This window comes from Gymnogyps californianus, chromosome Z (genome assembly GCF_018139145.2).
Source record: "Gymnogyps californianus isolate 813 chromosome Z, ASM1813914v2, whole genome shotgun sequence".
NCBI classification, from domain to species: domain Eukaryota; kingdom Metazoa; phylum Chordata; class Aves; order Accipitriformes; family Cathartidae; genus Gymnogyps; species Gymnogyps californianus.
In genome coordinates, this window is record NC_059500.1 from 81,386,089 (window position 1) to 81,402,238 (window position 16,150).

General features: G+C 51.0%; 1 protein-coding gene across 1 annotated transcript in view; it reads right to left on the reverse strand.

Moving 5' to 3' along the window:
• Window positions 1-7,634: 7,634 nt before the first annotated feature.
• The window catches only part of ZBTB7C (zinc finger and BTB domain containing 7C), a 142,482-nt gene continuing 133,966 nt past the window's right edge, over window positions 7,635-16,150 (reverse strand). Inside the window, exons 2-3 of the mRNA XM_050913316.1 lie at window positions 13,760-14,956; window positions 7,635-8,398 (exon numbers count right to left, since the gene is read on the reverse strand). Coding sequence (XP_050769273.1) covers window positions 7,762-8,398; window positions 13,760-14,940 — 1,818 coding nt within the window. The 5' untranslated portion in view covers window positions 14,941-14,956 and the 3' untranslated portion in view covers window positions 7,635-7,761. The remainder of the gene's footprint in view (window positions 8,399-13,759; window positions 14,957-16,150) is intronic.

Sequence of the window (16,150 nt, forward strand, 5' to 3'; positions counted from 1 at the left end):
AGCAGGATGCCGGACAACTGGATGAGGAGCACGTCTACGTGTGGGCTGCTGCGCCGGCAGCGGTGATTGCCCTCATCTCCGCCGTCTCCCCATGGGAGATCATCTTCCACCTCCCGCGGAGCCTCGCTCGCTCTTCACTTCCCTCGTCCAGCTCTTGTCTTCGAACTTCCGTGTGTCACAGCCCGGCTCCTTCATCCCTTCAGCAATGCTCGGAGCAAATCTCTGCTCACCTTCGCTTCAGATCCAAGGACCACGTCTCAGGAAGGTTGTGAACGCTGGTGGGGCTGCAAACTTTGTATTTCCACCTGATTTCTCAGTGATTATCATCAAAACCTCCCGGCAACAGTGAGGGCCAGAAATATCTCATAAAAGCTGCTTAAATGAGAACCCAGGTTCTGAGAACTCAAGGGCGAAGCCTTAAATATTTCCCAAACGATGCAAAACTCCAGCGAACATCGCAGAAGGTGGTCCCACCGAGAAAACGCTGTCCTGTTTACTACGGAAACTGAGTTAACAGCTACACCTTAAAGGCAGGCAGGTTTACAGCCGTCGGTATAAGGATTTGCCGGAGGTTACCTGAGAGCAGAGGAGGATTTTAGCTGACAGCCAGGTCTGTCCTTAAAACCTCAGCCCCTGCCTGGTCTGAGCAAGGCAGCGCCTTGCGTGCCTTGCATCGCCTGCCTGCAAATTGGCTGCCTGAATTTAAGATGACCCCTGAGGCTCGAGGCGCTGCAGGAACTATTAGGAAGCCCGATCACATTTGTGACATCTCAGTCGGTGTCATCTCCGCAGGAAGAAAGAAAGAAAATTAAACTTCCAATTATAAAGGGGGGTTGTAGCTTGGCACTGCCGTTTGGCTTCCTTGGTATTTGCATTTATGTTTTTTAGCCTCAATTCCTAAGGAAATGAGCTTTATACAATGGCATAAGATTTATATTTGGCCCCTCTGCTCACCCGAACTGGGCGTTATTATTAGTGGTACCACGAGGGGAGGAGGGAAATATCAGCTGGGGTCACGTTGGGCATCAGAGAGTCCAGTCCCGGCTCACCCTTGGGCCGCAGGGAATAACCTCCTCAAAATTAGGGTCCCCATGAGGTCGCCAACAGTTGTGGGTGGGATGTCCCCAGCCTCACTGGCCTAATTATTTGGTTGTGGTTAATTGGGGTGCGGAAAACTCTTAGAATCATAGAATCATTTAGGTTGGAAAAGACCCTTAAGATCATCGAGTCCAACCGTTAAACTCCATCTTGATGCGGTTGAGCTTTGTATTTCCTCTCCCTGGCAGGTAGATGCGGCCGGGCAGGACAAGAGGCGACGGAGGATCGTGCCTGTCCTGATGCAACCGAGACCCCCAAAACACCTCCAGATGCCAGTACCGGACCACCAATGTCCCCAGCATCGTGGCGGTGGCAGAGCTGTCACCAGGCCACCACAGGAGGGCACTGCAAGTTTGAGCGTGCCAGGGAGCTGCAGAAAGCAGATGAGCAGAAACGGGTGAGAAAAGCCCCAAATCCTGCTTATGATTCTTTTTTGTTTGTTTTTTTGCTGCAGACAGATTTCATGCTGGGGTATCGGACATCGCCAGGGCTTCCTCCTCCGACCAAGCACCCTCACGGTGACAGCCCAGATGCCACATCAAGGGTCACCCTGGAGGGCCACCACAAGGTGGTCCATCACCCAGCTCATCATCATTTGATGCCGTAACTTCTCCGGCCCCGGGCCCCACAGCAGCGTTAAGGATACACAAGCCACTCACTGCTTCAGGTAATAGTTTATTTTCTCCAGGGGTGTAAAATGTGCAGCAGGTACGTGTATAGGACTGCCGTTTTCTTAGCCAAGAGGAGTCGCAACCAAACAAGAGACCGAAACAAAGAAACCTAACAGTATCCTGCCCTACAGCAATTAGTGCAAGTCATGTAAAACATCGGTTCAACACAGGAAAACAAGGAAAAAAAAAAGGCATTTCCAAGCCACAGGTATTTCCTCTCCTGCCGTCGGGGTGGCGGGGATCCCAGAGGTGGGGCTGGGAGGTGGGATGGGGCTGCGTCCGCTTGGGCTACACGGGGAGAGTAGGTGTATCTTCTACAAGAAGGGTTTTTTCTCATTTCTTCCCTTTCTTTTTTTGGTTTGGAAAGAAAGTCACATGTGGACCGAGGAGGCGCAGGCTGTCAGAGGTGCCAAAGGGTGACGGCAGACCCTAAAAACCCAACCATGGGCGACCTGCTGCAAAACACAACATCTGCTTAAAATGAGATGGTTAGGGTCTTGCTTCATTTACTCTCTTATCTTAAAACTTCCTCTGCAACCACACAATCTTCCAGCTTCAGGGCACCTAGACTGTAAATAAAGCACTAATCCCCTCCAAAATGGGAGTGAAAATGCCCGGGATGGGGGGCACGGCAGGTCCCGCGGGGCTGCAGGCAGAGCAGGAGCGGAGCAGCGATGGGGCAGCGTTTGCAGCCCCACTGGTGTCACCGGGAGTCCTGCTGAGGGCCACACATTCGGGTCTAAAGCATTTTAGGGAATATTTTAAGAAATCATTCACTTTTTTTTTTTTCTGCAGGTAACTGCCAAATGGAAAAGCCTCTCAATTCCCAAAGTGCAGGCTCTTTCTTTCCTTTCTTTTTTTTTTTTTTGTAAATTTTTTGTGGTATTTCATTTCTCCTGCACAACTGGCGGCAGAGGCTCTTGCACCGCTCGCCAAAGGGTTTCAAGCCAAGGGCAAGGAGTTGCCCGTCCAGCTCCACGCCGCTCGTACCCAGGAGATGCTCCTTTTGCAGCAGCACCTGGTGCAAGCAAATGCTGTGTGCGCAGCAGCACCCGGGCACCGTTTCCCCCACCGTGGTCTGGATGATCTAGCAGATAACAGCAGCTGTTCAGGAGCAAGAGCGTAGCCATATGTTGCTGCTAACAAGCATTTACTGAAGCTGGTTTCTTTCTGTGATTCCCATGTGTCTGATTAGCGCACAGCTCCTCCGAGCAATTTTCAGATTTTTCGCCCTCCCCTTGCAAATCTTTTTTTTTTTTTTTTGGCATTATAAGCAAACCAGAATATGAACATAAAATGGGGTTCAAAGCCACAAGATTAAAAAAAAAATAATTAAAAATGTATTTAAATAGCGAAAAAGGAATTAACTTCATTTTCATTTTGTATTTTTTGTGCTCAGAAGCACACCGTTTCTGTGCTGACCCTGCCGTGGTCCTGCAGGCTCTGAGCACAGACGAGATGCTCAACGACCGACCGCCTGCCCTGGGAGGGGGACTGACATTTCCATCTTCTCAAGCCACATTTTTGGACTGTGCCCGCAGGTCCAGTCCCCTGCCCGAGCACCTGATGCTGCGGAGCGCTCCTTGGGAGCGCTTGGGAAGGAAAATAACCGGTGGCTGTGAGAGCTCGGGATATTTTGCTGGGATTGCAGCGGGGCCTACGACCAACTAGCCCAAATCCCTGGTCCCCAGGCTTGGGAAGACGGACTTGGACCGTTATTTCCCATTGCGTTCCAGTCAAAAGAGACTGGGAAGAAGTTAAGCCGACCAAGCTGGGAATGGTCCCTGGGCTGTGCCAGCATCCCATCCTCCTGGGAAAGGTTTTGCCAGGGACTGCCCCATCAGCTGAGCAGAGAGGAGGGAGCTGCGGTGACGGGAACATCCCTCCCCGTGGTTAACTTTATCTCACTGTAGCTATGGGAAAGGAAAGCAGTTTAGTCCAAGCTAGTTTTTCCAAACCACGCCGGTAGGTAGTAGATAGGCAGGTGCCGTCGAAGGTGATTCATCCCATCCTTGGGAGGTCCAGCGTAGGTGGGGTGAATCACCCTCCAGCAGTACCTGCCTCCCTCCAGAGCCACGACGGCTTCAGAGGAAGGCTGGAAATCACGTTGCAGGTTAGGACACCCAAAATTAAAGCGTCGACATGGAGGTGTCTCAATGTGCACGGGGTGTCTGTTAGTTCGCTTCCAAATGGCCCAATGACGTGGGACGAGTCCCACCATTCATACCCGGGATCTGTTTTCCAGGGTTTTGCACCTCTTTCACAAATAACAAGGAAATTCTGCAACTCCATAGCGACAACAGGAATTACAGGGCTCATGTTTGTGTCAGCTGTGTTCACAGAATCACAGAATCATTGAATGGTTTGGGTTGGAAGGGAGCTTCAAAGGTCACCTAGTCCAACCCCCCTGCCATGAGCAGGGACATCTTCCACTAGATCAGGTTGCTCAGAGCCCCGTCCAACCTGCCCTGGAATGTTGCCAGGGATGGGGCATCTACCACCTCTCTGGGCAACCTGTGCCAGTGTTTCACCACCCTCAGCATAAAACATTTCTTCCTTCTATCTGGTCTAAATCTCCACTCTTTTAGTTTAAAACCATTACCCCTTGTCCTATCGCAACAGGCCCTACTAAAAACTCTGTCCCCATCTTTCTTCTAAGCCCCCTTTAAGTACTGGAAGGCCGCAATAAGGTCTCCCCGGAGCCTTCTCTTCTCCAGGCTGAACAATCCCAACTCTCTCAGCCTGTTCTCACAGGAGAGGTGTTCCAGCCCTCTGATCATTTTTGTGGCCTCCTCTGGCCCGCTCCAACAGGTCCGTGTCCTTTTTGTACTGAAGACCCCAGAGCAGAACACAGTACTCCCAGTGGGGTCTCACCAGAGCGGAGTAGAGGGGCAGAATCACCTCCCTCGACCTGCTGGCCACGCTTCTTTGGATGCAGCCCAGTGCTCATCGGTACCTGCTGGAGCCGGGCCCTAGGAGCCGTGGTGAGAAGATGAACAAGAAGCCACCGCACCAAGAGCTGGGAGAGAGCCCTGTGTCTTTCCAGCCCAGGCTTGGTGCTCATCACACCCGTCCTGGGTGGGGAAGAGGATCAGAGCCCCAGGAAGGCACCTTCACGCTTAGCTGGGCTCCCACGTGGATACCTGTGGCCTGGAGTCACCACACAACATCAAAATGGGAAGAAATAGGGTTTTCTCTAGTCCTCCCTCCCCACCCCAAAATGTGATCGCCGCCAGCACCCGACTCCGTCCAACCCAACCCAGTGCAACGCGGGAAAATCAACCTTAACTCGTTAATCATCATCAGCATCGCAACGCCAACGACCCCCTCGGGTTGGAGCCCGTACCAGCTAGATGCTTAATTAATGCGTGATTATTTTGCCTTTCCAAAAGGTGCCTTTGGAAAGCACCAGATTTGCGTGTCTGGCAAACATCCGTAGACCTGAGGCCACGGGGATGGCCGTGCCGGCCCGAGGAGGGAGGCAGCTCAGCATCTGCGGCGGCTTAGCCTTCTCAGCATGGCCACAGGCAAGAGAACCAATTCCTGCTAATAATTTAAGAGCATCAGTTAATACAGTTTAATAAATACATAAAAGGATCTAGTCTCTTTCTTTCCATCCACTTTCTAGCGTCAATGAAAGTTAAGGGTGATTGTCCCGTGAGTAACTAAGGCAAATTTGTTTGTGTGTGTGTGTGTGTGTGTTTCTCTCTCCTTTTTTGTTTCGATTTTTTTTTTCCATTGTTTTGTACATAAAGCAATCACATAAAAATAGTTATAAATAGAAAAATTGCAAAGGTTTTTCCCCCCTAGACAAATAGGAAAAAAAACCCCCAACCAACCCAACAAACAAATCGAGACAGAAAAACCACCTTGCTTCAAGTCCTTGTAGATTATACAGTACTCAGCATCTTTGGATACTTTACAATGACTCCAAATCGTAGACAAAAAAACACCTGAAGTAACCAGTCATCTGCAAAACGTCGCTTGTGTAAGAAGTTGATACGGATTTAAAAAAAAAAAAAAAGTTTGATGCAGTTTTAAGAAGTTTTCTCTTTTTTTCCCCTTCTCCCCCCCCCCCCCCCCCTCCATTGACTTGTTGCACGCGGAGTCTTTGTGGCTTTCTTTTTGGAGGAGGAAGCGAGCGTTGGGCAGTTCCTTGGGATCGTTCTGCTACGGATGGTCTCAGAGCAAAAGTCCTTCATGCCCTCACGGGGGCTGTGGATCCTGGACCCCTTGTGTCCCCCCATGCTCCGGTGGGGAGACCCTCGTCCAGCCACTGCTTCACAGCGGCACCATCGATGGGCAAACCGAAAAAATTAATGAACCCGCTGTCCTCTCGTTCCCTTTGATTCTGCTGACGTTGAAAGGTAACAGTAAAAAGAGAAAGAAAAAGCCCTAAGTTGTAACATTTACATTTTCAAGTGCTGGTTTCATGTAAAACCAGCTTCCCGGGGCACCCACCACAAGCCATCTCGGTGGTGAAACTGGGGTCCCACCACGTCTAAGAGGAGCCGTCGGAGGCAGATGGCCATCAAAAGCCTTTATCCTCCAGAGCAGCTCACGTTTTTAGGGGCTGAAGGAGGCTGACGGGCTGATTCCAGCCAATCTGCCACTTTTTTAGGCTCAGAAGAAATATTAGATAGGGGTGGCCAAGCCAGGGTCTGCAGGGATGTTGGGGAGGACCCCAGACCTGTTGGCCACCATGGGTGACCTTCAGCTTGGAGCAGCCCATCATATGTTACCGCCTCATCTTTTGAACCAACAGATGGTGAAGAAATAGTATTTCTACTTGCTTGCAAGTAGACAATCTCATCTGCAAGACATCTTTAGTGGACTTCTTTTCCACAAAGATCCCTTGAGACAAGCAGCAGGGATATTTGCACACCCAATTTTTTCCCATCGACATTGCAGATTCGGGGACAATCTACCAATCAAGTGTTTTGTAAATTTTTGTAATCAAAATATATATAGGAATTAGGGGGAATTAAAGACAAAACCCCAGACATTTCAGAATGGTCATCAGCGGTGAATTCTGACTCTTTGGTTTGAAACGACTTTTTCATTTCAAAATTCCCACGTGGTTTATTTTCGCAAAGCAAGGGTTTAATAAAAGCTCAGAATCGAAACATTTCTGATCCTCCCAAAAATTTTCCTTCACCTTTTCAAGCGACTGAAGTTAAAATACTCAAAATAGGCTTTGGTTCTCCTCCTGAAATTTTGAAATGGCCAAAGAACCAAAATAAGTAAAAACCCACTTTTCTACCCAGCTTTGCTCCTGGGTGATTTTCTATCTCTTTTTTTTTTTTTATTATTTTTTTAGGGTCCCAACTCATCCTGCACAGCAGGGCTTTCACCAGCCCTGCAAATCTGATCTACCACTGAGAAAGGCAATGGCTGGGATCCTCCCAACATGGCTGCTTGACCCTCCCCTTTATCCCTTGTAGAATAAATTTTGTTGCCAGACATGGGAATTAATTTAAAAAAAAAAAAAAAAAAGTCCTTTTGACCAAAAGGGCCAAGGAATGTAACATATCAAAACCAAGTCTGGACAGCTTGTCGGTGTCCAGCAGGCCCCACGGGTGGAAAATGGGGAACGTCTCCCCCAGAAGAGCCATCTCATGGTGATGGCCATGCCCTGGACTAAGGCAAGTGACATTTTCGGGAGCGTTGAAGAGAGCAGCAGTCCTGGCCTGGTCTTCCCAGACGGAGCCACGAGCGGTGGGTGGCTGGATGGGGCAGCAAGTGCCTCATGGCCCCAAAACCAAGTGCATCGCAGAGTCTAAAGTGCCGGTGGCCACGGGGCGCAGCACCTGCCCACCCACCCGCTCGCCCGGGGATGGCCCCGTGCCCCAAGCCCCACGGCAGGCCATGGCAGCGAGGGGACGAAGAGCTTCTTGGGAGCCAGACGATGCGAAAGGGCAGGCGGAGACCCCGAGGGAGCTGGTCACCCTGTTGGGAAGGGAACGGACCCATGGTGGGACCGGGCGCGGGTTTAGTTGCTCGCCTCCGAGATGGGAGCCACGTGGCCGAGCCCCGCCAAGCCGCTGAAGCCCGTGCTCCAAGGATCGGGGAGGGGGAAGAAGGGTTGGGCAGCGAGGTTTTCGTTATGGCCCAGGGCGAAGGCGAAGATGCCCGCGTTCCTCTCCATGTCCAGCTGGGCTCGCCTGAAGAGCTTCATCTGGGTTTCTTCAAACTGGCTCTCCAGCTCCTGCAGGCTGAAGGAGGTCTTAGCCCCGCTCAAAAAGTGCTTGGGGCTGGGGCCGGGAAGGCACATGGCCGCGCCGCCGAGGTGGCCGCTCATCTCCTCCAACGTCGGCGGCATCACGAAGCTCTTCTCCACAGGCGGGCCGCCGGGAGCGAAGAGCAAACCGGCCGCCCTCCACGCCGCCGGCTTGCGTCCTCGCCGGGGTCGCGCGATCCGGCAGCTCTGGCGTTTGATGTGGCGATGGAGGTGGTCGGAGCGGGTGAAGCTCTTGTAGCAGAACTCGCACTGGTAGGGCCGGACGCCCGTATGGATGCGCATGTGGTTCTTCAGGTCGTAGTTGTGCACAAATTTGGCGTTGCAGTGGATGCACAGGTACGGCCGCTCCCCCGTGTGCTTCCGCATGTGGATTTTGAGCTTGTCCTGCCTGCAAAAGAAAAGGCTCTTGGTCAAGCGACGTGGGCTGGAAGGGATGCGGTTGGGATTGCTCCTTGGATCAGGAAAGGGAAAGGCGATGGGAAGGTGGGGGGAGCTCATCCCGGGGTTTCCCCTAATGTATGGATGCTCTCGCAGGCTGGCGTTTGCATCTGCCTCCTCCTTCCCGGGGCGACAGCGCCTAAACATCGCACACACCCAGCCCTCCAGATCAGGAGTTTGCAGCCCATCCCAGAGAGTTCAAAACAGCCTAAATTGGAGGAAAAAAACCTCTGGAATAAATCCAAAAACCATATGGGAATATCTAAATTAAGTACAGCCATACTCCTGCCTGGAAATAAGGAAACTAGTTGAGTTTTGAGAACCTGGCAATGCGGGTCAATACTGCTTAAATGAAGTCCCTCTTGGAGCTAATTTTCTTTTCCTTTTATCCTTGCACTGACCACTGGGTGTCTCAGGAGCTTTCATTTGAAGCGGGAGCATCGCACAGGGTGAGGCAGGCAGAGGTGCAAGGCAGCGCCCGGGCGCTCTGCACCCGCTGTCCTTCCCTGCCATGTTCTCCAAGGCCAGCACACGTCCAGCCTCACACGCATTTTGGAGAAGGTTTTTAAATACAGCCTTGGGACAGCATAATACCCATCCCATTTATTTACAAATATAGTTTTTTTGTTTTTTTTAAGGCGAACATCTAAAAAGCAAGAATATTTTCCCAAGCTGGCAGTCCAATCACCATTTTTTTCCCCCAATAAATAAGCGTTTCCTTCTGCAGTCTACAAAAATCACAGCTAAGGCATACGATTATAAAAAGCGGAGCTGATCGTGGCTGAACTGAGCCGAGCGCGCTGCCTAGGTTGCACCAGCGGAGTTCAAGTAAGTGAACAGCAAAGCGGGAGAATTCATATTGTTTTCCGAAATGCTTTCAGTATGTTCCCTCCAAGACGTTAGCAATGTGGCTAAGAATATGTAGACTATATGGAGTCATGTCATTATTATCTGTAAAATATGTGAGCATGCAAAAAAGAAAAAGCAAAAACCACCCAAAAAATCTGTTTATGCTGGCAGGTCAAGCCCTCAAAACTTGCAAGACGCTGCCTTTGCACTAATTTCTGCCACCCTGCCCGTGTGCATCTTGAAATAGTTTTCGGTGACGTGACCGGCAGCACACCGGTGTCGGCCATGCCGCGAGGAGTGCAGCCCTGGGATGGGCATCCCTGCAAACCGTCCCTTGGGATCAAGGATGCAGAGAAGTATCCCTAGCAGGAGGGTCGCTTCTTCACCAGATGATGCTTTACTGCCTTCGGGAAACCGATCGCAGCCTGGTCCCGCATCTGCAGCGGCCGTGCAGGTAGTGGAGATGCTTCCTGCCTGTATGGAGGTTGTAACGAGCTCGCACAAGGTTTACAACTCATGTAGATTTTTAGGGAGACAGAAAAAAAAAATCTCTCGGTCCCCATGCCAAGCCCAGGGCCAGATCCCAACTTCCCGCTCTGAAATTTTCCAAGATGCTGTTATCCCAAGATTTTAAGGAGGGCGCGTTTCCCCCGAAAGGGCTGAAATCAGTTCTCAGCAGCAGACGAAGCAGCGTGGACAAGTTCATCCCAAACGGATAACGCGCAGCGAAGTCGTAACGGACGAACGCAGGGGCTCGTAATGCGAAGTGTCGGGAAATGTTAATAAAAAGCAGAGCTACCAGCCCCACCTATAATATAATTTAAACCTATATATATGTAACGTTTAACCTAGCAGGATCGCTTTTCCTAATAAACATGCAGCGTGCCAGGACTGTATAATGTAAATATAGGCAAAGATTTTTTCAGGCTATTACCCATTTCTGGCAGCAGACGGGGAGAAACTCAATCCTCCCTGCCCCGGCAGCATCTCCGTGGGATGGAAGAGAGGTTTTATGGCTCTACCTGGAGAAGCTCAGAGGTTAGGCGGGCGAGATGCTCCGGCTGCGATGAGGCACCCAGGGGAGGATACGGCATGGGAAACGCAGGCTTTGCGAGATGGGAGCTCGGCTCCCAGGCTCTCCGAAGGAGAACCGCGCTCCGTGTGTGTGAATAACCTTAATGCAATTGCATTAGGAGAGCGATTAGGGCTCTGCGAGCTGTCACAACACAAATAATAGGAACAAATAATGTTAACCTTTCTGGCTGGAACAGTTTCTCCTTGAGCACTCCGGGGTTGGCTTGGTGGAAAAGCTGAAATATTTGCAGTTTTCTCCAGCGTTTTAGCAGGGTGAAACAGCAGACTAGAAGCCGAGCAGCCTTTGTTTAAGGAAAAAAATTAATGAGCTATTAAATGAAGTCCTGCTTCCTGCGATCAGATGTCCCTGGGAGTCGGGAGGGGCAGATCCAGGTTCACGTGGGGTCCTTGCCGTGGGATGCGGGATCCCACTGATGCGAAGGGGAAGGGATCTGATGGGGAGGCTGGGGGACTCCCCGCCCAGGAAAATATATTTTCTCCGTTTCCCCCAGCAAATTTGCTCCTCCGCAGTTCCTCGAGTGCAGAAATAACGCAAAGGACTGATTCATTCAGAAATTCCATTTGGGAACCTCTGCTTCCCTGCACCGCCATTCCCAGGGGACCCCAAGGGGGACCGTCTGGGCTCGCACCTCCCCGGCACAGGCACCGCTCACTGCCGTGGGTGCAAGTCCGATGATTTCGGGATGCATAAGATTGCCCCCCGAGAGCAAAAGACGTAATGCAAGTGGTGGCGTTCAGGAAATCCTGGCAGAAATCTTCCTTCTACATCTCAATCACTCCGCTTAAATACACTTTCCCCTGAAGGAGAGCTCTCACATTAGAGTAATGCTGAAAACGGCCCAAAAAATCCCCCAAAACAAAACCAGACAGCTGTGGGCTATTCAAAATACTTCCAAATACATTTAAAAATAAACCGATGTTTTGAAATTTCCACTTTGCTCAGGGTGTTAAAGAAGGAAGAAACCCGCCAGCCTTCAGCCCTGTGCGGGGTGACCCAAACGAACAGCTTCGTTTTGTGAATGATGATGGGAGGCTGTACCGTTGGGTTAGTCCCGATTTTCTTTGTGATTATTTTCTTGGGTTAAAGCCCTCCTACCCTTGTGCTTTGTATTTAGAAGCTGTTGAGCATACGGGGGATGTGGAAGCTGTTGGGTTTAACAAGTGTTAGTAACGGGCCACGCTAGACCATCTCTGCGTGGAGCTTTTAACCTCCAAGATGCTGATTTAACCTGTCTGGATTAGGGGTCAGGATACCTGAGTTCCCACCTGAACCCTCCTACTAACCTTGGCAGTGACTGTGAGTCAGTACCAACATCGCTCCGTGCCTCAGTTTCCCCAAACGATGCTGCCCTTGCTTGTAAAGGACTTTGGGAGCCCTCTGGGAGGGCTCAGCTCTATTATTCCCATGACGGGGAAGGTGTCGGTGTCGGTGACGGGTCAAGCCAAGCTATCTCCTCGTCAGCAATTAGCACCCACAGCATCACACCCAGGAGAGCGATGGGGACCGCAGGATGGGGCTGGCCAGGTCATCCCTCCAGCCCGGGATGCAGCCACCTCACCAGGCTGGAACCCATCCCGCTCCTCCCAGCAGAGCCCGCCTGTCCGGAGGTGACGACCCAGCGCTAACCTAGGGATGCAGCACCAGCAGGAGCCGGATCCAAATTCCTGCAGGCAGGAATTAGCACCAGGCAGTGGCCTTTCCCCTGCAAATACCAGGGTGAGCCGGCTCACGTCGCATACGCCCGCCCGAGGCATGATGCTCCCCGCATTATAATACGGTGTCTGCTGTGTTAATGGAGGGGAGCATGGAAATTTATTTTCAGGTCAAATCCTCATCATCTGCATAACTTCCACTCGAATATTATCACAGGGACGGGAGAAGAAAAGACAGGCTGAATGCGGGAGCACCCCAGGTGTCCGGCCATTGTCAGGAGCTCGCCTTTGCCTACTGTGCATATTATTTTCCTCTGGTTTGCTCGCCCCAGCCTAATAGGGCTCGCTCTCTCACACGCAGCCAGGAGCTGAAATACCACGCTCTTGTCAGAAAGCTTTATTATTCTGGTAAAGATTGTACTCATTAGATATTAATTATACCCAGCAAGAGCAGGTCCAGGAATCTGTTTGTCTCTGCTCACCGATTAAATTTGCCCAGCTTTTCAGAGCAGGGTTGCAAGCTGTACCATTAGATTTGCATAGCCTGCTCCAATTTATTACCATCGAGGGGTCTGCTGGGGTGAAGAGAGGTGCAAAGGCTGGGAACCGGTACGAAGGATGGATCTGGCCGGTCGTTCCTGCCTTGGAGCCGCCCGTGTTGGGGCTGGTCTCACCTAACTTGAGATACCTAAAAGTTAGTTGCCTTAGCTAAGCCCCGCTGGTTGTCTTTGTGGTCAGGGATGACACCTTCGCTCATCCCCTTTCCCCATCCACCTCTCTGAGGGTGCTGATCAATTTTCCACTGACCATGGAGGCAGCCGAGGTGCCAGGCTCTTGGGCGGTCAATGTTTGGGGTGATGAATCACAGAATCATAGAATCATTTAGGTTGGAAAAGACCTTTAAGATCATCAAGTCCAGCTGTTAACCTAACACTGCCAAGTCCACCACTAAACCATGTCCCCAAGCGCCGCATCTACACGTCTTTTAAATACCTTCAGGGATGGTGACTCCACCACTTCCCTGGGCAGCCTGTTCCAGTGCTTGACAGCCCTTTTGGTGAAGAAATTTTTCCTAATATCCAATCTAACCCTCCCCTGGCGCAACTTGTGGCCGTCTCCTCTCATCCTATCGCTTGTTACCTGAGAAAAGAGACAGACACCCACCTCGCTACTAACGTATCATAATTAGGGCCGCTCACAGCCTCAGAAAGCCCAGACACTGTCATGTCTAAACATGTGCAACTTGGTTGTGGTCTACACTGATGCCAAAATGTGCAAACCCAAACTAATTACATCCTGCAGTTAAATGGCCCTCCCAACTCAACGCATCTCCCAGCGCATTAGAGATGAAGCCTCCTTGGCTGTTCGACCATGTTTTCCAGCTCCCTCTGGTCCAACTGTGGTGAACTATGGTGGGGTTGAAAATATCCCGTTACTTATTTAAGCTTTTGTCCAGTGAGGAGATGGATCCAGTGAGTTGTGGATGTGATCCGCAACCCACCAAAATCAGTAGGTTCATTTTCTTCCTCCACCCTCCCTTCCTCCCTTTTTTCCCGAAGGGACAGACCTCATGCCCTGCTTTCTTTGCTACTTTTTTGGGGAAAAAGAGATGTTTAGCTTAGGAATCCGCCATGGGTCATGACGTGGCCCCTCCAACCACCACCACCACCCTCCCCGCGCACGGTCACACACGGCAGAGGCAACCAACGCGCACCTGGTAAAGCGGACTTCACAGATATTGCACATATACGGCTTCTCTCCCGTGTGGGTCCTCATGTGCCTGGGCAGCTTGCCGGCTCCCATGATGACTTTGTTACAGATGGGACATTGCTGGGACGCCTTGGGCTTTATCTTCCTCTCTTCCTCCAGGGGCCATGGGGGAAAAACTCCTCCAAACTGGGTAGCGCTTAGGAAATTGAGATAAGCGCTATAGTCAGTCTCTGCCTTAATATGCCCTAAGGGAGCTGGTGGGGTGTTGGCAAACATGTCCTTGAAGAAGTCATTAGGGAAAGGAGGCGGAGGCAGGTCTTCCTTCTCCTCCTCTTCCTTGATCTTCCTCTTTTTGATCACCAGGTCCAAGGGGCCGTTGTCTACTTGCGGGTCCTCGAGCTGGGAGAAGGAGCTAAAATCGCCGTTCCATAGATGAGGGAAGAAGCTAGGGGCAAAAGGAGAGAGAGCTGGCCTCCTTTCTGGGATGTTCGTCTTAGGGTACAAGTTTTCCCTTAGCAAGGACTCGATGGAGAAGTCTCGTATCACACCCAAGTGTCCAGAGGAGTTATTGGCTGGGTAGTGATTTGGAAAGTCTTTAGGTGCTTCTGTATATGCTTCTTCGGTAAGATCAGACTTAGAAGGGCTTTGGTGACAGCTTACTTCTTGGACATCGGTTAGGTTCTCCTGATTGACAAAATCTTCCACTTCTTCCTCCTCCTCCTCTTCCTCCTCATCTTCATCTTCGTCTTCGTCATCGTCTTCGTCCTCTTTGTCATCTTCCTCTTCCGCCTCTCTGCCGGGCTCCATGATTTCAAGGCATACATTGATAATGCACTGGATCTCCAGCATCTTGGCAGCGCTGAGGATGTGCTTGACATTTGAGGTGGTGATGGTGAGGGTTGAGGTGTAGGCAAACTCGAGGATGGCAGAAAGTGCTTCAGGCTTGACAAAGTCAATCTCGTAAACATAGGGCTGGTCTGTTAAAGTGCCGGTAGTGAAGAGTTTTTTGAAGTACTTGCTGCAGGCAGCAAGGACGGACCGATGGGTCCGGTACTCCTGGTCCTGTACAATGAGGATGACATCGCAGAGGAGACCGTCATGCCGCTGCTCATTTAAACCACATAAGACTTCACTGCTGTGGTTCGGGAATGGGATCCCGATAAGATCTTCAATGCCATTGGCCATATTCTCATTTAGTGCCCTAGGACAAAACACAGACAGTAGGGAATTAGCAGGGGGTTCCCAATCAGTAACACCAAAATGACCCTGCCTTCTCTCAATGTCCTCCTCTCCCCTAACCCACTTGGACCTCTGTAATCACCTCCTGCTTGCGCTGCCCCAGTGCATGTCTGTGTCACCTTTAACTCCTTCCAGGTCCTCTGTGATTTAACCTCTGCTTCCCTCCACATCGCTTTGTCTCCTTCTTTGTCTCCATCCATCTCTTCTCGGTTCCCACCCTATTCACCTTTTCATAACCACCACAAGCTCCCTCGTCTCTTTCCCTCCCCCAAGAACCTTGCGCAATGACTCCCTCCCCATCACGTTTCTTCCACATCCTCCCAGAGCCAACATCTTTCCAGGCACACGTTGGATTTGCCCTGCCAGGAGCTATGTGGGAAAAGGGTGATGCTGTATTGTTTCACACTGCCAAGCGCCGGCACCGACACCACTTCAACAAGACGAGCCAGGGAGCGCCCATCTCATCTACGCAATTGTTTTTTGGGACTGGTACAACTGGGCGTCCCAAATAGGAGGGACTGCTGGTCGTGGCTGTTTGCTGCAGCAGGAGAGCAGTCCTTATGGGGCAGCAGGTCTCCAGTTCCGTGTCCTCCTGCTACTTCACGCCTGGAAGCTATCCCATGTCACCTCAGCATGTGGACAACCCGCATAGGGATGTCTTCCCGAGGGATCTGGGAATGGGGGAGGCAAGCAAGGAGCTGTGTGTCACAGTAAACGCTCCAAGAAACACAACCAGGGAGCAAGGGCCTGGCCAGAGGCAGATGGCTGTCTGCTATCTTCATCCATGAGCTGAGCTTGCTCCATTCCCAATCCTGTTTGGACTTGTTAGCACGGTATCAAATGCCCTGTGCATCTGGCAGACACCTTCCCCTGCTAGAGCAGCTCCAGCTTCAAAGGGAAATTCGGAAGCAAAAAGCCCACACCCAAAAGGAAAACCTAATTTTTTTGCCATTTTTTTATCTGTAAGATGTTTCCTCTTTCACATGGCTCCTGCAGCCCTTCCACATGAGAAATCCCAGGAAAGGAGAGCGACTTCCTCCAGCAGGCAACGAATACATTAATCCCATCACACACAGAATACATCAAACAGCCAGAATAACTTTGAATACACTAACTCTTTGGAAACCCCTAGGACACAGAGCATGTGTTCATGCAG